The following is a 20,811-nucleotide window of genomic DNA, read 5'->3' as shown; positions in this document are numbered from 1 at the left end:
TGGGTCCCACCTCTGGTGTTGAAGGTAGGCTAGAAACACCTTGACAAAATTCTATCCGTGTTGACTGAAATACCCCTACACCTATGTGGTCGCGGTGTTGACAACACAATCAAGTATTGGGGGGCTCAACCACATGGGTAAAATTTACTTGGGGTAAAAAAGTAACTTCCACCAGTGTTGAATGTTGTTCTGTTAATTAAGATAAATGCACGTTCGTTAGTTTCAAACTCTGTCTCAGTAATTTTGGGTGGGAGAATTCTGTGGGTGCGGGTCTACTTTTTAAGTGTAATCCGGAATTATTATTGTGTTCATGAGGCTTGGCATAATTATAAATATAATTTATTGTTTGAAAAATTATAAATATTTTATAATATTTAATAATACTATGTAATTTTGAACGGAGATATGAAATTGTCAATATCCTTATTGATTTTTTTTTTCTTAAAAAAAATAAAAAAAATTGGACTTGATTGATGGAAAAAATTAAAAAATAATAAAAAATATCCACTTAATAAATAATAAAAATCAAAATTTTTAAAGAATAAATAATATTATAATTTTTAGTCAGAAAGACATTCGAGTCAATACATCACAAAAAAATGAATGAAAATCTGACAAATACCAACCGATTAGGTTAATTGTTAAACATCCGTTAAAATTAAGGATATCGCTAATTTTTCATATAGTAAGGGAGTATTTATAATTATGTCAAATCTCACGGGAGATTGTTGATATCTCTTCATACATGATTCAACAAATGTAGTAAAGTTATTTGAGAGGCGGATGGATAAATGAATGAATATAGATCCTGAATTTCCTGTCAATAATTATTAAAATTGAGGAAAGGAATTAAAGAAGGGGGATGGTGTTGGTTTGAATCAATTTCTACTCATCAATGCTTTGCTTCCACATATTGCAATCTCTAGTATTTTAATGTTGCACCCCTCGTCGCATTAAGTAAGTCAACACACACACACACACACATATATATGTATTATAATCAAATGTAATTAAATCAAGATTAAAAAAAACATTAACCAAGATATTAATATATTTAATTATATTCTGAAATATCTAGAAGTCTTTAAATTGACAATTTTTAATTTTTTTAACATTAGATATAAGATGCAAATTTTTATAGATAATTGTCAATTTTATATTTATAATTTGGATGGATTACACTTATACCCCATCTTGAAAACAGTTACTTGCTATCCAATTGTTGTAATTTGAGAATATTATTTTATTATAATTACATTATTTAACTTTATGTATATTATTGCATTTACCCCTTATAAGTATAAAAATATTATATGTGAATGTTAAATGAGGAGTAAATTGAAAATTTATGTATCTTTCTTTAAATAGATCAGTATTTTCCATCGAAGTTCTAATAAAAAGACATGTAGGTGTAAACAAAGAATTTCCAAAGGACTGTAAATGTAATTTTTAAACTTTTATAAGAAAAAATATAATTTCATATTTTTAGAGGAATTTAAACCTTAATAATTTGGTATGAATAAAAAATGAAAGTAGTGGAGGAGAAGAAAGCAGAGGGTTGGAGATGCATTGCATGGTGATGGTGTGGAAGTAGTGGTAGGAGACATTTTATAGAAACAAAAGAAGGGTTGTCATATGTCAGACAAGTTGGCAAGGCCTACATAAAATTTTGGTCCTTATCTCTCGCTCTCTCTCTCTCTCTCTCCCATTGCATTTGGAAGTAAAAAAAATGAAGTAATGCAGGTGAGAATGGGAATCCAATTCCAGCTCCAGAAGTCCACAACCCATTTGGTATTGGTATTGGTCCAATTGGATTACAGCTATATCTGTACCGTCTTCTTCACTGATTGACTTTTCCACTCTTGCAATACTACTTCCTTCCCCCGTCGCCCAACAACATCGTCAAATTTTTTACTTAAATTAAATTTGATTATTATAAATGTAATTCGATCAAATTCGTTTTGAATTAGAATTTTCTGACCAACCATACTCTGAGGAAACAGTCATTTACTTGAAATAGAAATGCATTCTTACCTAATTAATAATGTAGGATCTTATTCGACAACGTATGAATGAGTTCCCATAAAATAAGAAAAGTATATTATAATAAGGCAAGTCGTGGACGACAAGGCATGAAATTTTTTAGGGTTGCTTCCAGTAATCTGTGAGACGGCCGAAGCCAAGAAAACTGTGTAGTGTGTGCAAAAATCATTGCTAGTAGGTACTAATACTTTTGTTTATTGTTATCATCATCATCTTATAAATGAAGAAGTTAGTTTAGGCATTAGGATGGGTGTATTGACTGTTTCTTTTTCAACACTTTTAACTAATAATAATAGTCAATATTTGTGTGTTGCATAGGGCCCAGAAGAATATGTAAAGGAAGCTGTCATTTTTGTTTCTTTTTAGTAGGATATATTTATATGACCAAATTCCACACAAGTAGGGGAGAATATGCTCCCACTATCAGTTATACCTTCAAAACCTTTGCATCCAATCCATACACTACTTCTAACTTGGATTTACATCTTCTAACAACCCCCCCACCCCACCCAAAAAAAAATGAGATTTGTACCAAAGTAGAAATCAAACAAATTGCCAAGGCTTAATTGTTCAAGTCTAGTTTTTCCATGCAGAAATGCTCTTGATCAGCGCAATACACCTTTTTGTTGTCCAATCTGTAAGTTCAAGGGGGCCAAATATCATTTTCTTCATTACACTTTCAACTGCACCTTTTTGATAATTTACTTCAATCATCTTCAAGCAAATTACACTTATAATATGATTAATCAATTATATAAAAATACAACAATATTTGCTGTAGGATTAGGTAGGTGGGACTGAATCTGTTTGGAACTAGAGTTTTCCACGTTTGCATAATAACTAAATATCAATAATGTAACACCTAGTGGTTATACCATCCACCGGGTATTATTTCTGTCTTTGACTTGAACTAACATAAACAAATGGTCGCATGACATAAAATATTAGAGAGAAATGCAGACAAGTGCGTTGTACAGAAGCAGCCACAAAAAGAACAGTATGAATTGGATTCGGATATACGGTATCGATTAATAAACTTGTATTTTGTATATATAATATATGTTATGCTTTTGTTTTCACAGATATAGGAGTTTAATGTCAATAGTTATAGATTAATGGGAGATATGTATCGCTGTTAAATTATGATTTAAAATATGGTACCGACACTGTTCATCTGGATGGCCCTTGGAACTGGTCGCGCAGCATTTCGTACTTCTTCAGCTCTGCCATTGATAGTGAAGGAGATAGCTCTCTTAAGGCCTTCAAGGTTTATAAAACACCACATTTTAGAAACCAAAATGAAGTTGTAGAAAAATTCTTCATCACTTATTATGACTTCTGGTAGATGATAATGGTTTATCCTAAATCAGATGCCCACGGATATTTGAGAATCTGTACGTCATACCTCAATAAAATCCTCGTACTCAACGACAATGGTGTTGGATTGATCTGGTGAGGCTGAATCTGAATCAGCATATAATACCTACATAAAATAATGAACGACAAACTTAGTTCTCTACAAAGGGATACAACATTAAGGTAGCAATAAGGAGCTGCCTTGCACTACAGAGCACGCTGGAAACATTCCAAGAAAGAGAACATGAAAATCAGATGGACAAAAAAATTATCTCAATGGATATAGGGTTGAAAAGAGAAAGTTAAAGGAAATCAATCATTTGTATGTGATGATAAACAGTTTCCAACATTGGAAAAAATAGACTTACTTTGCGTTTTGCAGCATGAAACCAAGCATCTGCACAGAGGGCATACATATCAGCACCGGTGAAATTTGGAGGGCATTTCTGTGCTATCTCGTATAGTGATACATCTTCATGCAGTTTAAACTTCCGAGTAAGAGCTTTAAGAACCCTGTCCAAGGGAGAGTCTGGATAAATTTATGAATGCAATTACAGGGGGTTCAAGATGCAGAGGAAAGAAATAAACCTCTCCCTATAAGATGCTTCAGAATTAACACCAACATAAAGGAGCTTGTCAAATCTGCCTGGCCTCAGAAGTGCGGGGTCGATCAGATCTGGTCTATTACTAGCTCCAATTATAAACAAGTCCTATTAAATTCACAGGGAATAATAGAATAAAAATGAGTACAGAAAAAATAAAGACCGTACGGCATCCAAAAAAAATTCAGTGACCGAGCGCTGTCAACAATGATAACTTACCTGGCTGGAATCGTTCAGGCCATCAATTTCTGCAAGCATCTAGAAACAACAAATCGCATTAGGTAAAGGCAGAATTGATACTAGAAGTATTTATGATTAGTATTGCATGCATGTATAAGCACATATTTAGATGCATATAAACAATACACAGACACTGTATTGGTATTGCACGGAGTCTTTTCCTTTTTTTTGGGGGGGAGGGGGTGGGGGACTGTTGCCGGGACAAGGGAATGCCACTGTGCTTTAAAAACTCTGAATGTGGAAAAAACATGGGATAAAAGACATCTTTACCTGAGAAACTACTCTGTCCATAACACCACCAGAATCTCCAGAGGCACCTCGGGCTGGGGCAAGTGAATCCAGTTCATCAAAAAATATAACACATGGGCGAGCTGCTCTGGCCTAAAATCGATGCCAATCAGAAAAGTTCCAGAGTCACATAGAAATTGTGTTTAGTTACCATTTATTTGTTACAAAAGAATAATAACACCTTTTACCTTCTGGAAAATGTCTCGTACATTTTTCTCGGATTCTCCTATGTACATGTTGATCAATTCCGGCCCTTTTACACTCAGAAAATTCAAGGAGCATTCTGTAGCAACAGCTTTTGCCAGTAATGTCTGAGGTTTCCAATAAAAGAATGTCGAATGTTATGGTGCTGGAGACTACATTAAAAGGACATCAAATGTGACATCCATGAATGACATAAGTCATGGTGGAGAACTATGGAAAGATTGACGCTGTTAACTTACTTTTCCTGTCCCGGGAGGACCATAAAGAAGGACCCCTGATCGTTTACGTAATCCAGATGAAAATAAATCCTTATGCAAGAGAGGGAGCTGCCAATGTGAATCAAAAACACCAAGCATCAACAACAGAGTGGATGAAGTTCTATATATGGACACTCAAGTACCGAGAGTAATGTATTATGAAAGGATTAAAGTGTCTTTAACAACTATGATCATAACTGACATAAAAGGTAGTATAAACAGCAAATTCTATTCTCACAAGCTAAGTATGACACCAGAAAACTACATTCTAAAAGCTTGACAGAGTATTAGTGAGAGAAGCTTCAAGAAAACTATCTCAAATATCCTATTTGACCCACTCACTTTAAGAAAAGATCATAACTTCAATTCGTTATAACATCATCAGCAACAATTTCCAAAACAAGTCCCGTAGCAGTTAAATAATAATATAAAAAGGTTACCTGAACAGTATCAAGGATTGATTTCTTTACATCCTCCAGCCCACCAACATCTTCCCATTTGACATTAGGTACCTGTAATAGCACCATGACAGATAAGCAGGATTGTCATAATACAGAAGGAAAAAGCATCTTTAGTGGATTATTACACTTTGTCTTTTTAAACCTATTAATTGATACTAAAATACTACACAGGCCTTTTTACTTTGATATGCAGAAATACAACATAGAACACTGTTGTGAACAAGCTGCTTATTCGTGATGCATAATTGTTCTCCTTAGGTATGATGTGGAAGGAAACATCTAAAGTTTGAGTTATGCCCTTGTTTAATATACCTTTGGAGTACCAAGAGCTGATGCATTTCGTTTCTTTGACCGCTCCAGTGCTTTCGTTAAGTTCTCTTTACCAAGGCCCTGAGATATATCACTCAGTTTGCTACTATCTTCAATTGAGTTGGAGTCAAATGAGCCATGCCTTGGGTCTGGGTTTCCAGGATCCAGCTTCTTCCTCTCAGATATTAAGTTTGCACCAGCATCAGCAACTAGGGCACGCAGATCCCTGGGCATGAAACCTGATGTCTGTCCAACTATATCCTTTACAAGATCCTCTGCAGAATTCTGCAATGAGAAAAATGTGCTCTATCAAAAACCCATGGAGAAGGTAGTCATAATGCTGCCAAGTTACCATAAAAATGTTGCTTTAAGTCATTTCATTGTTTGTCCCTAGGAAAGTTGAAATATCAGACAGATAAATATACCAAACACAATAGCATGATTGCCATGATAGAACGTTCTGGAGCCCTTTACTGCTATAATGGTTAATTGCAGCATTAGTCATCATTCACTTGGATAATGAGAGAAGGCCATAAATTCGGACCATTTTCAGCAGCAGCAGGCATAAAACATCCTACTTTAACAAGATGTATGTGCAAAATCAAGGGGCGAGAGAAGCAGTAACGTACATTTGGAAGCAGTTCCGAGACATGTTTAAAAGACTGGGACAACAATTGAAATCTTTGTTCTTCAGTCAGAGGTTCCACTTTAATTTCATGACTAAAGCAGCGCCTAATAGTTGGAGGAAGACCTTCAGAACTGTCTGCAGCTGCAACTAACAGAACTGGGTGCTGGTTTATCATTTCAGTACCTTTTAACTGCTGCATCGCAATGAAACAAGAAATATCTATTAATCATCCATGTGGTAACCAGGTAACTTTCTGCAGAAGTTTTTTCATCTTACGCTAGGAGTTCGTTATCACAAAGATCTCTCAGCCAGATTATTGATCTTTCAGAAACAAAGAGTAAATTGTACCCTTTTTTTAAGGAATAGTGTTTCACATGAAAAAAGAGATAATTTTATGTTCTCTTATCTTTACTTTTATTATCTCAAATTAAATGGAACAAAGAGCCAAAACGAAGTGCGAAAAACATGGAATAGCTATTTTGGAATGTTAAATCTAATTCGAACTAATAAATATTTTAGCAGTAGAGACAAAGGGTAAATAATGAATCAACAACATCCAAACTTACAGAATCAGCATCTGAGCTTTCTTCAATATAGTCATCTTCATCTTCAGTACTTGGCTCAGTGAATTGCTTAATGACTGATGCAACTTCTGAGTTAACTCCAACTTGCTCATAAGAAGATCCTTCCTGAGCAGCTAGATTACGGAAAACCTCAAAATGACGGAGAAGAAGAATTGTTGGGCAATATCTAGAACAGTAATAGCATATGGAATATAAGAAACTTCTCTGTGAATCAAACACATAAAAACTAAATTAAACGATAACTAAATGCATTGTTTGCCTTGTCATGCCACAACTACTGAAGGATGATAATTTAGAACTAGAAATCATGTATTGAAAGAATATTCTGAAGCTACATAATTTACAAGATAATGGATTCTACTGCTTAATGATTTGTATCATAGTGGTGTCAGTATACCTGCGAGCCGTATTGAAGGCTTCAGCTAGAGCAACAGATGTTTTCCTCTCAGAAGATGTCATAAAATTATGACAACTATATTCCACCACATGCAAGCCCAATTGACAAGCAACATATTTTATCACAGTCCTCTTTCCACAACCTATAAATCACTTTGGGATTAGCAAGTCCAGAGAAACTTCTCAAGTCAGATATCAACTCTTAATTTTAACAAAACTCCAGCCACACTATGAGATATAAGAAGTTGGAAGTCATTAACTTGAGGATTGCCATAACAATTAGTATAGAGGTTTTCAAGGGTCAGAGCTAGAAATTTATAACATACCAGGCACACCATGCAACAGGACAGCAACCCTGAATTTTGATGATAATGGTGATGGACATAAAGTTGGTGCAAGTATGTTGGCCAGAGACAGCACTGCATCATCTTGTAAAGGTGATGGACTTTTCGATCGTGGAATTAATGTATCTGGGGGAACAGCAGACGCAACACCTCCTCCAAGAACAAGAGCAGTTTGACTGCAATTGACTCTCAGAAAAGGTTCCTCCGATGGTTCCATAGCTGCAACCTAAAAACCAGCATGGCTTAGAAGTCTCAGTGTGTCCCACAAATCCTCAAACAATTTAAGAGACAAACAAAACATATGTTTATAGTAAAATCTTTTACCTTGAAGTATATTGTGTCCTCGCCACCATTTAGCATTTTTTGGTTGCAAGGGGTGCACAACTCTGATTTGCAGTTCCAATTTATGCATACACTAAAAAGGTCACCCCTGGCAAGATATCTATCAATAGAAAAGTAGTCGTTTAGCGCCAAATCTATCAAGTTCTGGCGCTCTTTTGCTTCAACAGATGAACTTGTTTTAAGATGTTGAAGGGTGCCACATTCTGGTATCTTCACAAAAGAGGCTCTCAAGTGAGAGGCATACTTCGGCAACTCACCCCAAGGTTGAAGTGCTACACTAATAGAAGAGGGCTCATTTTCTTTGACATTTATTTTGCCCTTTTCTTTCACTACAAACAAAGATGACAGTGCCTCTTTTCCTTTGTGCACAACAGCTTTCAAGCATGACAGATGCAAATTTAAGTTAAATGCTAAAAGTGGAGATAAATAGGCCACTTGAGGGTCCAAAGTTACAGACTGATTTTGAGGATAAGCATATGATGGAAAGACCAACATCGTCCTAGGAGCATGAGAACACACTGATCCTTGTTCTGAGGAGTTTTCATCTGCACTGAGAGGATCCAAGACCACAGCTTGTCCAATTCTATTTACATTAGCATCCACATTCTTGATGAGTATCTACATATAAAAAGACAGCAAATTTGTGTTTCTGCTATAAAACTTAGCTTGACAAATGTTAAAAAAATAAACACACGAACACTATATGCCAAACAAACCCAGCAAAAAAAAGATTCTTTCCACCTCCCCCCCCCCCCCCCCAAATTTTCTTCACACAGTAATTTCGAACTAAATCAGTGGGAAGCTCAAAACCATCAAAAAACAGCAACTAAACATTGAAAATAGAAATTACCAGCGACCCTGAAGTAATAGATAATCTTTTGAGCGCGGAAGTGGACAACCCAACCAAAACAGTACCATCAACCGAATCGACAGTTGTGTCCTTGGAACATCTAAGAATCCCAGCGGTAAACTGCAGTGTGGGAGCGCAGGGACTTGCAGCAATCTCCTCAATTCCATCAGCGCATTTGGTAGTCTTGCGAGAATTAAGCAGGGAATCGACGAGGGCTTTAGTGGAAGAAAGCACCAGTGGCTTCCTCTTCCTCCTCTCCACCATTCCCGCACAATATACAAAACCCTAAATCTTCGCTAATCAATTAGCATCAAACATTAATCATCATGAAAAAAAAAATGAGAAACATATACCCTCCACAGCTTAGCAGCTTGGGATGTGTAGTGGATAGATGGAGAGAGCTGTAAATTGAGCAACTCAAGGCAGTCTGCAAATGGGACTAACCGTTTCTAACTTCCAACGTCATCATATCCCGCAAAGCAATTATTTACGTCATAAAATTCTAATATTCTTTTTATGATTTTTAAAAAATTATAAATATAATCTATAATTAATATAAGTTACCAAATAATCCATTAATAATTTGTTATAAAAGATATTTAATTTAGGTCTTATTCATTATTTTTAGTTCGTTAATAATTATCCAAAATTGTACGTCCTACAATTTCTTTTAATGATTTTTTGATTAATAAATTAAGAGATATATTAGAAAATTATTTCAAATGTCTTCATATTATTAAAAATATAAGGTAAACTATAATTATTTTTTTTTAAATTTAACATAATTAAAAATACAGTAATTAATTTCTTTATAATTATTAAAATGACAAGTAGATAATTGTATTATAGCAATTTTCAAGAGAAATTATTGTAATTTTATCATAAAAAAAATAATATTATCAATATTTGAAAAAATATAATTCAAATTTATTTGTTCGAAAAAAATAAACTGAAAAAATTATTCAAACAAATTTTAAAAAATTATTGTTTAGCTTATAAAATACCATGTCTTTAATCTTTATTAATAAAGTGTGATTGGTCCCCTACTTGGGCTTTTCGGTTGCTCTAAAATGGGCTCTGATTGCAATTTATATATATTGGGCCTTTTACTTTGGCCCATAGTATTCATTTTACCAAGGAATTTTCAAAATAATCGAGCATCGCAATTAGTTTCCGTAAAATAAAACGACAGAGTTTTAAGGAACCATATTTTAAACTTGACCCCACGTTTTAAATTGGACTTGGAACGACGAGGTCTATTAAACTTCAATCAAATCTTTGAGATACATATGTATTAAAAGCATTCCATATAAATAAACTTATACGTTTTAAAGCGATCATATAAAATATTTTATTATTTATTAATTCTTTTCATCATCACGTGCAGTTTCATAAACATTCTATTATTTTGTTATCTTAAATCCTGAAACAACTTAATAAATTTAGTTGATCGTACGTTTTGTTCAAAATAATTACTTAAACTGTATCGTTGTTAGTAAATATAAACAACAAATCGTCATTTATACGTATATATATTTCTAATAGAGAAATGCGACTTTTATAAGTCGAAAACCTATTTAATTCTCTAGCATCCCACATCGGAGAACTAGCAAAAGCTCAAACTATTTATAAAGAAATTCCTCCAACCTTAGGGTTGCCGGGTTCGGTAACGCGAGCTTGTAACCCAAGTGGGGGCATTAAGGCGTTGGAAGGTTGAAGAGGTAGGCATCTGGCTAGGCTTTGGGTTTAGATAAGAGAGGGCAGTGATGTTTGTGGGGGCTCACCCTCTCCTGCCTCCTTTGAGAGAAACAGCATAAGTAGACGGCGGGACTCAGCGGCGAGAATCAAAAAATCCGGCCGACAGGTGCCCTAGAAGTTGTCGGCCGATGAATTGGTGGTGGCACCCCACCAAAAAGGTCTATAAGGTATAGACCGTTAGGGGTCTATAATGGTTATAGACACATAACACGTAAGTGCTAGCTTGGCAGAGCAGCAGCTGCTATTGGAGGCAGTTGTGGGTGAGACACAAACCATATCCTCATGGCCTAGCTGGAGCCTGCCAATCTTCAACCGAACCTCGACCTTTTTGCTCCAGAAGACACATTTTTGAAGGTAGGAAGAATGGAGCTAGCATTGATACAGAAGTGCTCCTGAAGACACATTTTTGAAGGTAGGAAGAATGGAGCTGGCATGATACAGAAGAGCCCGTCGACTAAGCTAAGACGACTTCCTGAAAACTATGCGGAAGTCGCTTTGGTTTCGCTAACGTTTTGGTTGAAAATACTTGTCCGATTGTAGTATTTGGCCTAATGAATTGAATCACTATTACAGATTTGTCTGACTGTCTCTGTTCCAGTTTCCGGATGTTGGTCGGATTATTATTTCTTTTCCTTTTCTTAGGCAACAATCATAGATGAATTGTAATGGATGATTTAAGGTAAGCCTCATTTGTTTGAGCGAAGAGCATTACAGGGAGAATAAAAGAAACAGGAACCTGGTAATGATATTATTTTCAAATCTGAATTACTCGACAGATGCTTTCCTCTTTCACTGATCACGGGGGAAGCATTGGATAATCAGTATTACAGTTTGAGATCAAAAGAAAAGGTTCTCATCTTCATCAACATGGACGGAATTGTAATCTCAATCCAAGACCCTAACATGTGGGAGCCAGTTTCAGACTTATTTCCTATGACTAGAGTAGTACTAGTAACGCTATTGTATAATTATTTTTGATCCTATTAAACCCAATATTTCCCACACAAGAAGGGAAGAGGTGGTTGGTAAAACTCGTGGTGCCTAGCGCCGCATACGTATTCACCCAACTTTCAAGTCCTGCACCCACCATTAATAATTGTCCACCTATCTGTCAATTCACGTGCACAATATATGTGTGAGCGTGTGTAGCTATACCCATACACACACACACAAGCGAAAAAATGACTGCACCGCCGTCGGTCACCCAAGTCCAAGTCGACTCCTGCGTGTTTCCGCCGGAGGTCAAGCCTCCGGGATCCTCCATGACCTTCTTCCTCGGTGGCGCAGGTTAATTCTGTCGTTTCTTTGTTGTTTTTAATAGCATTTGACAATCAGCGCGGTTGATGTGATTCAGTAGCTCTAATCTTTCTCACTGTTCTTTGTGGCTAATATGCGCAGGGGTTAGGGGACTGGAGATCGAGGGGAAGTTCGTCAAGTTCACGGCCATTGGCGTGTACTTGGACGGTAGCGCCGTCTCCTCGCTTGCCGCTAAGTGGAAAGGAAAGACCGCCGACGAGCTGGCGGATTCGGTCGACTTCTTTGGGGACATCGTAGCTGGTAACAAACTAGTTAGACCTTACAATTCTTGTTCGAAGTTATTTTTACTTTTTAAGTCGATACATTCAATTCTCTGTACCTATTTGAAGGTCCCTTTGAAAAGTTCACAAAGGTGACAATGATACTGCCATTGACGGGCCAACAATACTCAGAGAAGGTGGTGGAGAACTGTGTTGCTTACTGGAAAGCAGTTGGGAAATACACTGATGCAGAGTCTGAAGCAACCAAAAAATTCCTCGAAGCCTTTAGGAATGAAACCTTCCCACCTGGGGCTTCCATTCTCTTCACTCACTCACCTCCTGGATCATTAACAGTAAGCAATTCAACTTCAAGACCAAAATCATCTGGACTTTATTTTCCATTCTGTTGTAGTTGATTTATCGCTCTGTTGTTACACTTTATCCGTGTTCATCTGCAGATTAGTTTCTCAAAAGATGGTTCTATTCCTGAGCACGGGAATGCAGTGATTGAGAACAAGCAACTATCGGAAGCAGTTCTTGAATCAATCATAGGGAAGAATGGTGTGTCCCCTTCAGCAAAGCAAAGTTTGGCTGTAAGATTATCAGACTTGTTGAAGCAGAATGAATCCAGTAGTTGAGTAAGACCCCAGGAAGTTGCTGCTGCTGGAGAAGATAAGGAGAGTGACACAGCAATGTTTCTTCAACTTGTAGCAAATAAAAGTAGAATATAGATTGTATCTGTTGTTATCATACATAGTTCTGTCTCTTGAAATTTCAAGACAAGCTGAGTTCACTTATTATCTATATCAGTGAATATGAAATTGTTGTTGTGCAATTCCGTTGACATCTGATGAGGGCGGAACGAGACAATCATAAATTTTGTGGAGACATGGAGCATGCTTGGAACAGGGATTTGTTGCAATCCAAACATGCTGCAATTACGTCAATGTGCAAACAACATGACGGTGACAATCAAGGTCTTCTCCAAAGTCATTACGAATAAATTACATAGACAATACTCAAATCAATGGAATTTTGTAACAAACATCACCTTAAACAGGAAATAGTGGATGCTAATGCGTATAGGCCAAGCCCATCAAACAGGGATGTCGCAGGTGCCAAAAATGTCCAATGAATGTTCATATTGCATACTTGACGGACGCCAAAATACTAAATTGTACCAAAACCAAAATAGACCTAATATTGTAGAAGCTAACCTTCTTCAAACAGAATTAAGCTTCCACCACTCCTGGTTTACTTGATAGATAAACATCATAAAGCTGGGGAAGTTTCCCAGTATATTTTGTCACATACTTGTCAATGAAATCCTTCTCTACAGGGCAAAGTACACTACCTAAACTCCAGTCTTTCTTAACTAAACCCTTCAAGGACAAGAGATGAACAACGGAACACCTAGGAACTATTCTCCTCTCCATATTGTAGAAAAGAATCTGCGGACATCTCGCTACTGATCTGGACTCCTGCTCGACCTTATTAATGAGGAAATCCATGGCTGCTGAGATTTTCTTCTCTGACAAAAGCATACAATTAGGATGCTTTATAAATGCCATATGAATGTCATCCTTTGACCAACCCCATTTACTATAAACTTCATAAGAACGATCCCACAGAGCTAAATTGCTCTTCCCTGTCCGGGCATGTATAGCCAATATGAATGTTGTCTTTGACGTAGCAAACCCCATGTGCTTCACCTCCTCAACGATTTGCTTGAACTTAGCATATTTTGGCAAAAAGATCTCCGCACAGTGAAATAACGAGAACTCAATACACGACTGGGGGACTCCAATCTCCCTCAAGAAATCCACATTTGGCATAATCCTATTTTCAAGATCAATATTAAAAATCCAGGATCCCCGCCTTAAAAGGGTCTCGACTTTTCCAACTCCAATAATATCCTTCAGGTAACCATAAACAGGTGCTAATCTGTGCTCCACACTTCTTGTCAGAATATAAGGGTTCACTGTAATGGTCCTGAAAACTTCTTCTTCAGAAGCCCCTGTCAGCTGCAAGAAAACTTCAATCTTTGGCAAAAGGACCTTCTGAGGATTGGAAACCAGAACCCGGGGTTGTCGTCTCACTAACTCCGCCACCTGCGTTTTGCTAAACCCCTGTTTCTCAAGAAAGTTGAGAACAGCATCTGGCTTATCCGGGGCATCAAAATGCACCTTTTTTGAAGCAGAGATAGCCTTTTCCGGAGACAATCCACACGCATTCACCAGGTACGAAATAACATACGCTTTCTCTTGCGACTTTTCTTTCGAAGAAGTTGCATCAGCGAGGCTCGCAATTGAAGGTCCTACATTTTTAAGAAGAGAGAAATTCGCGGAGCGTCGATTGTTTTGTATTCTCGATAGAATAGGTCGAAGCAGCATTTGATTCCTACAGTGGAGATAAACAATGGAAAGAATCTTTTCCGGGAACGGAGGTCAGTTACTACCCAGGAGCCAATTCAGAGAATAAAGCGAAAATAAAAACCCTAGGCCTCAAGCGGAGAGACAAAGAGGGAAAAAATTTAGGAAGATACTGAGAAGGCGGAAGAAATATAAAAACAAAATACTAAAATTGAAAATCAGAATTAATTCAAAAAGGAGACAATTTCGAGATGTGAATCCAAATCCTCAAGACAGTGAAACCTATGTACTACAATTTTATTTTCTATTTTATTTATTAAATTAAGTGAAAAATAATTAATTAATTGAAATTAGTAGAACGATTTTCCCGCCGATATATATATGTGCATAACACATCAAGTTTAAAAAATAATAGAAACAATATATAGTTGGGGATGATTGTTAAAGATAAGTAAATTGTTGCGAGTAATGTCATATTTACTATACATTTATTTTGTGGTTATATAATGAACTCAATATTTCAACTTGATTTCTCATTCTTTCAACCAACACCAAACTGGAATATCAAATCCATAGACGCCCAAACCGACAAACAAAAGCTCGTTAAATCGGCCTGGGCCTGTGCCTGTGTTTTGGTATAAGAGACTCTGAAAGTAGAGCTCAAAATTGAACAAGTTTGGTTCCCTTCTCAACTATACATCACCACATACTTTCTAACCCAGTAGCCTTAACAAGATATAAAACAACTGTTGCATCAAAGCTACACTTATTGCATTTTGGGAGCGTGCTGTCATATCAAAGATCTACCCACAACTTATTCTACTCTTTAGCGTATTTACTTCAGCTAGTTGGTCATTTTGACAGCAGCAACTCGAGAGAACTCGGGTCGTATACTGGAGGATTGCATGTGAAATCCTGGCAAACGAGAGCGACCATCTTGTCAGAAGTGAAATTGTTCTTGGCCATGAGGGCAATCTTGTCATTGTTTTCCTCCCAGAATCTCATTTCTTGTATATCAGTAGGGTCTATGTGAATCACCTGTGCATTCAGACAGCAGAGTCACACTGAATGTCTAGGACATGAGTGAGAAGAAGATAGATTGAGCAGTCTGTTTTAGGGTGGCCTTACTGTTCTGTTAGGATTGTGTGATGCATGAGCGGCAGCTAACATGCCTTCGTATTCTGGAGAAGACTTCGGTCCAACTATGACAACTTGCTTTCTTGATGGGATGGCAAACATATCTGCAGCGCAGCACATCAGAGGCACAGCCATTACTGTGTCTTTCAGCCTCTTCTCAAACACAGCCTGTAAGAGAATAGGTCAAACCAGCAAGCATGAGTGAGAAAGAGTATCGAGGGCAGAAAAGCTTTTTCTGAAGAAAGCATGGGCACATGAGCATACCAGTAGACGTTCGCCATTACGCCTATACCGATCAAAACCTGAAGTAACCAAGGAAGCCAACCTCACTAAATTAATCACTGAAACAGAGTTTCCAGAAGGTTCTGCTCCGTCGTGGTCTTCTTTCACTCGGAGGAGAACTGAAGGATCCTCCCCAGGAGTATTGAAATATCCTCCACCTTCTTTGTCAAGAAACAGCTCATCCTGAAAATCAGGGAGTCATACATGGTAGAACCAGGAGATTTTGCCGGCTGGGCTGTTAGACTATAACTTGTTACCTATTTACCTGTGTATTCTGTAGTTCAATAGCCCAAGCCAGCCAACATATCGAACCACCAAATTCATACAGATCCAGAAGACCAGATATGAGGAATGCATAATCATCTAAGAAACCAGGTGCTGCAGCAGGGCCATTCCTAAAGCTGTGCTGAAGTTTTCGTGTCTGCTGATTGTAAAGATGTTTCTTTATGAATGCTGCTGCCCTTTCTGCAACCTCCATGTACTCTTTTGGCTATGGTCCACCAGGCAGAAGTTAGTATACTAAACTACTACTTAAGTTCAGTAATCAAAGATAAGCAACATGAAACAGTCAGAAAGCAATTACACAGAATTATTATTTGGCCGTAAAGGCAAGGCAGCACGTACAAGACCCACAAATTCAATGAACCCAGTTCAGGAATATTTCACAAATAGGAACCAAAAGAGAAACTGCAAACATAATGTACAGCCCTTGGAACCACCAAACGATGTTGTCCTTTGTGCTTTTATAATGGCACAAATCTTACCGGTCCTTTTTAGAAAGAAAATGAATCGCGTGTGAGATGTTTAAACATCAAGTAAAGAGATTTTGGACATTCTATAAATCATATGAGAATGCTGTGACTATGCATCTAACAAGCCAGAAAGAGCAGCATATCTTACATCAGTGCCAACAACAGGGAAGTAGAAATCTGTCCCTTCGGGCTCACCCTTCAGAATTTTAGATGCTCTTGCAAATGAGGAAATTGCAAGCCCATTCCATGATACAATAACCTGAGAAATGCAAGGTAACCAATAAGCGGTGGTCCATGCATAAAAAAGAGTTGTGGCAAAAGAATAGCTAACTCAAAAGAAGTCAACAAGAAATGCCACCTTATCATCCAAATGTGGCCTTGGGCGCTTTGATCTCACATCAAAAAGCTTCTTTCGACAAATCCCCAAAATCTTCAGATACTCCTCCATGGACATTCCAAATTTCGAAGCCATCTCAGAAGTACTATTTCTCTCTATAAGCACATTCTTACCCTTGAACTCATTGTGGGGATCACTCATCCTTGAGAGATCACAGTTTCCGGACGATTTAACATAATAGTGCTCTTTAAAGAGAGGAGCATGCTCTCCAAGTATGTCTTCAACCTGTCCTGATGGAGAGACTGAAAAATCAGAAGAAACTTACAACTGAAGGAACCATGCAGTGAATTACGTAGGAACAGCATGAGAATGTGACAGTGCTAGTACGGTTGCTCAAAAAGCAGTTTGGATCTTTTACAACAATTTTGTCTTGCAGTTGTATTCCATCATACAGCGAACACTGTGTGTTTGAGGTCAATGCTAAGTGTATATAAACATAAATGTCCAAGAACCCAAGAGCAAAACAGACAAATTGTTGATCAACTTTTCCCACTCCCAAGTATAAATAAAAGAGAATTAAGTCTGACCCCCCGAGTTGACAAACACAGGATAGGGAAAGAAATCTTTGAGAAGGGCTTGTCATTCTTCACTTGAAATGTGAGGAACACGTACCTCTTGGCTGTTCCAAATGTAGAAGGCCCCCTCCTTTTTCCTTGAGGCACCTTCAAATTCTGCACTATCAGCATCCTCAGCTGAAAATATCTCACCATTTGGGCCAATCATATCTCTCCTCAAATAATCAAGAATGTCCCGAGATACACTGGAATAGGTCACGTCTTTTGTGATAGAAAAAACATCCAGGTAAACATTAGCAAGCTGCCCCTGATCGTATAACATTTTCTCAAAATGTGGTACTGCAAGGGCGAAAACAAATACTGATCAATAACCAGAAATCCACCATGTCAAATAGCGCAAAATAATTCCTGGCGAACTAACCATGCCAGCATTCATCCACGCTGTATCTGTGAAAACCACCTCCAACATGATCATGGATACCACCTCTTGCCATGCACTGCAAGGTCAGCACCACCATACTTAGGTCTTCCTTTGCTTCACCTGGCATTCTATTCTCCTTTAACTTCTTTGAATGATAAAGCATCAGCTGGATTTCAACTGGTCTTGGAAATTTTGGGGCCGAACCAAATCCACCATAGTTCGAATCATAACTGTCTGAGAGCTATAACAAAATCAAAACTATAGTTAGGCGCTTACAAGCAGTGGTTTAGAGGATGGTCATAAATCAACAAAAGAATTGATTTATTTGTTTGTAAATAAACAACCTCAAAATGTAGTCATGAAACTACTAACATAGGCATGCACTATTCCAGCAGACTTGCAAACAAAGAATTTAAATTTGTCACCCCGATGCAGGACCATGTTAACAAGAGTGCTAACATAAGCTAGGATTTTAGCAAAGAATCATCGTGGCTTCAACCCATAAGAGGACAACTTAAAATCAAGAAAAACAAGTGGTATGAAAAGAGTAAAGAAGAATGTCCGAAAACTGTAGACGAAAACTAAAAAAGAGATGTTGCAACTTTAAAATAGAGCTATATAAACTTCAAACAGTCTTATGCCAGAAACTTCTACCTGTTCAGCACATTTTTGCACTGCCTTTTCTGGAAGCGCTTCGGGGATCTTCGTTGATTTCGCAGTAGCAGATAATGCCTCCGAAAGCTGTTCTATAGCAAATGCCCCACTCTGGACCAATGCATCCTTATTAGTGTCCCAAGCTTCTTTCACCTTCCTGTTAAATAGAAAGGAATTTTACAAATTATAGGGTTATCTAGAAAACTTGTCAACCTAAGGGGATACTTCCATCCATAAAACATTGAGGTCCCCAATAAATTTCATCAAGAAAAATGTCTGCCACAATCCAGAAGTTAACTTACAGCATACACTTGTTACCTAAGTACAGTTTTAAAGCCAGGCCGGCCATGTTTATCATCTGGGGGAAAGTAGGTCCCTCCCATCAGGGGCTTTAGATCAGGTGAAAGGAAGACACTTAGAGGCCAACCACCACCACCATATAACGCTTGGACATATGTCATGTATACCTGGAGATGTAACAGAAAAAACAGAGCTATATATACATCAGTAGAAAGAGAATGTTCTTTCAAATGAAAAGAAATGTGGTTGATGTGAAGAGAAACTATTATGTTGTGGTGTGTGGATTTCCAGTCAAGAAACTCCAACAATTAATTGATTTTAGTAGGAAAAGTTTGTCAAATATAAAAACAGATATTCTGAATTTACAGAATCTCATCTACCTTACCATAAAAAAGATTCAACAATGTCTAGACCATTTACTGCCTCCCACTCTATTAAGGAGACACACAGATACACAAATATTCATTCCTCAAGGAGCTGAAATAGGATGGCAACAATTAAAAAGGCCAAAAAGGAGAGGGATTAAAATTGTGGTCATCTTACTGCTTTAATGTAAAGGAGGACATGCTGACTAATGCAAGTCCCCAGCGAAGGCTACACAAAACGAAATTTTTTTACCAGAAGTCTAGGCCATTCTAGTTTCATCTTAACGGGAGAAACCCGCACTTGGATGATGATAATACAAACGAATGCATACCTTATCTACGTCTGGCCTTTCTTCTCTATCTACCTGTCAAAAGGACAGGTTTAGGTCAAGATGAAAACAAGGAAGAATCTCTAAGAAGTCGAGAAGCTCACCTTGATACTGACAAACCAATCATTTAGCAGTTTCGCCACCTCTTCATCCTCGAAAGATTCCACTTCCATTACATGACACCTTAATTGCAAAAGAATTACATAGTCGAGAAAATTAATCTCTCAAAATTCAATTCAAGCAAGATACGGGTAACACAACTGAAGGAAATCATACCAATGACAAGTGCTGTAACCAACTTCAAATGCAAGACCACAGCAAGAACGCACAAAATCAAAAGTAGCATGTTAATTTGATGATATAAGAACACAAAGAATGAGCCAAATACTACAGAAAAAAGAGGAGAACGTGCTATACTTGACAGGAAGATAGGCACATCTCTTTTACGAGCTTCAGCAAACGCCTCCTCACCCCAGGGATACCAATCAACCTATTTACAGGATCAGAGAGAGAGAGGAAAAAAACAAATTAACACAAGTGAAACAACATCAGAAATTAGATGGGGATATTAGACTATTAGGACATCAATAAATACTCGCCATTTAATTTATAAATTCGGAAGGAAACATACAGGATTATGGGCGTGTTGAAGAAGGTAAGGACTATGCTCCGCGGCAAGGCGGTTAGTGTGCTTGTGGGCTTCCGACGAGGCCGTTTTGGAGGAGCGTTCATCAGCCATGGCGAAGACTCTAGATAAGTTAATGGGCCGGTAGAAAACGATCGACAATGGCCAAGAAAATGAAAAAGACTCCGAGTTATTTAATTTTGTCGCCGATTTGTAAGATGGGGTGTGCTGAGAAATTAAGCGGCGTCCCGAGGAGGAAGAAAGGAACAGTCTTCTCAGCATATTACGATGGAGAACAAAAAGCTCCACGAAACTAAGAATTTATAGTGTTGGTGGACATTAGTGTTGTGTCGGGCGTAGCCGAGAGAGAGAGTTTGACGCTTGGTAGTGGTGACCTGCGCGTTATGCCGCGTGGCAAGAATTTGGACGGTTAATCCTGTTGCCGGATGAATCAGTACTAGGGAAGTAGTGAAGAAGCGGTTC

At 37.6% G+C, this 20,811-nt stretch overlaps 4 protein-coding genes across 7 annotated transcripts; 1 reads left to right on the top strand and 3 right to left on the bottom strand.

Moving 5' to 3' along the window:
• Positions 1-3,060: 3,060 nt before the first annotated feature.
• Positions 3,061-9,370, bottom strand: PEX6 (peroxin 6). 4 transcript variants are annotated; one of them, XM_011081416.3, is made up of 17 exons: positions 9,258-9,370; positions 8,905-9,189; positions 8,037-8,672; positions 7,695-7,938; positions 7,370-7,511; positions 6,955-7,138; positions 6,390-6,581; positions 5,764-6,045; positions 5,431-5,502; positions 4,973-5,059; positions 4,718-4,840; positions 4,512-4,622; positions 4,221-4,259; positions 3,988-4,109; positions 3,768-3,912; positions 3,449-3,526; positions 3,061-3,303 (listed from the first exon to the last, which is right to left on the bottom strand). In XM_011081416.3, the coding sequence occupies exons 2-17, from the start codon at positions 9,166-9,168 to the stop codon at positions 3,214-3,216; spliced, it is 2,811 nt and encodes a 936-aa protein (XP_011079718.1). In that variant the 5' UTR covers positions 9,169-9,189; positions 9,258-9,370; the 3' UTR covers positions 3,061-3,213. The 4 variants fall into 4 exon arrangements, with proteins under 4 accessions (XP_011079718.1, XP_088738220.1, XP_011079720.1 ...); XM_088882094.1 differs by having other exon boundaries at positions 8,905-9,350; XM_011081418.3 differs by having other exon boundaries at positions 6,390-6,578; positions 8,905-9,350.
• A 2,333-nt stretch (positions 9,371-11,703) lies between these two features.
• LOC105163171 (chalcone--flavanone isomerase) lies at positions 11,704-13,014 on the top strand. Its single transcript, XM_011081420.3, has 4 exons — positions 11,704-11,949; positions 12,061-12,219; positions 12,309-12,532; positions 12,638-13,014. The coding sequence occupies exons 1-4, from the start codon at positions 11,844-11,846 to the stop codon at positions 12,815-12,817; spliced, it is 669 nt and encodes a 222-aa protein (XP_011079722.1). The 5' UTR covers positions 11,704-11,843; the 3' UTR covers positions 12,818-13,014.
• A 131-nt stretch (positions 13,015-13,145) lies between these two features.
• Positions 13,146-14,760, bottom strand: LOC105163170 (transcription termination factor MTERF15, mitochondrial). The gene has a single exon (XM_011081419.3). It carries the CDS (start codon positions 14,570-14,572, stop codon positions 13,412-13,414), a length of 1,161 nt encoding a protein of 386 aa, XP_011079721.1. The 5' UTR covers positions 14,573-14,760; the 3' UTR covers positions 13,146-13,411.
• A 348-nt stretch (positions 14,761-15,108) lies between these two features.
• On the bottom strand, positions 15,109-20,789 carry LOC105163172 (catalytics). The gene is made up of 15 exons (XM_011081421.3): positions 20,335-20,789; positions 20,121-20,193; positions 19,980-20,001; positions 19,808-19,886; positions 19,707-19,739; positions 19,028-19,176; positions 18,710-18,866; positions 18,056-18,296; positions 17,732-17,973; positions 17,081-17,344; positions 16,871-16,981; positions 16,236-16,460; positions 15,953-16,153; positions 15,680-15,856; positions 15,109-15,589 (listed from the first exon to the last, which is right to left on the bottom strand). The coding sequence occupies exons 1-15, from the start codon at positions 20,608-20,610 to the stop codon at positions 15,404-15,406; spliced, it is 2,436 nt and encodes an 811-aa protein (XP_011079723.1). The 5' UTR covers positions 20,611-20,789; the 3' UTR covers positions 15,109-15,403.
• Positions 20,790-20,811: the final 22 nt, after the last annotated feature.

This window comes from Sesamum indicum, linkage group LG6 (genome assembly GCF_026168435.1).
Source record: "Sesamum indicum cultivar Baizhima isolate 11 linkage group LG6, ASM2616843v1, whole genome shotgun sequence".
Taxonomy (NCBI): Eukaryota; Viridiplantae; Streptophyta; class Magnoliopsida; order Lamiales; family Pedaliaceae; genus Sesamum; species Sesamum indicum.
Note: the sequence above shows the minus strand (reverse complement) of the source record. Positions and strands in the feature narration are given on the sequence as shown.

Excerpts from the sequence above, each read along its gene's own strand:
- LOC105163171 (XM_011081420.3), top strand. The coding sequence starts at position 11,844 with ATGACTGCACCGCCGTCGGTCACCCAAGTCCAAGTCGACTCCTGCGTG. Across the intron at positions 11,950-12,060 it reads CTTCTTCCTCGGTGGCGCAG|GGGTTAGGGGACTGGAGATC; the intron begins GTTAATTCTGTC and ends TAATATGCGCAG. Across the intron at positions 12,220-12,308 it reads CTTTGGGGACATCGTAGCTG|GTCCCTTTGAAAAGTTCACA; the intron begins GTAACAAACTAG and ends ACCTATTTGAAG.
- PEX6 (XM_011081416.3), bottom strand. The coding sequence starts at position 9,168 with ATGGTGGAGAGGAGGAAGAGGAAGCCACTGGTGCTTTCTTCCACTAAA. Across the intron at positions 7,139-7,369 it reads GCCTTCAATACGGCTCGCAG|ATATTGCCCAACAATTCTTC; the intron begins GTATACTGACAC and ends TTACTGTTCTAG. Across the intron at positions 4,260-4,511 it reads TGGACAGAGTAGTTTCTCAG|ATGCTTGCAGAAATTGATGG; the intron begins GTAAAGATGTCT and ends TGTTGTTTCTAG.
- LOC105163172 (XM_011081421.3), bottom strand. The coding sequence starts at position 20,610 with ATGCTGAGAAGACTGTTCCTTTCTTCCTCCTCGGGACGCCGCTTAATT. Across the intron at positions 19,177-19,706 it reads AAAGGCCAGACGTAGATAAG|GTATACATGACATATGTCCA; the intron begins GTATGCATTCGT and ends TTACATCTCCAG. Across the intron at positions 16,461-16,870 it reads TCCCTGTTGTTGGCACTGAT|CCAAAAGAGTACATGGAGGT; the intron begins GTAAGATATGCT and ends GGTGGACCATAG.
- LOC105163170 (XM_011081419.3), bottom strand. The coding sequence starts at position 14,572 with ATGCTGCTTCGACCTATTCTATCGAGAATACAAAACAATCGACGCTCC.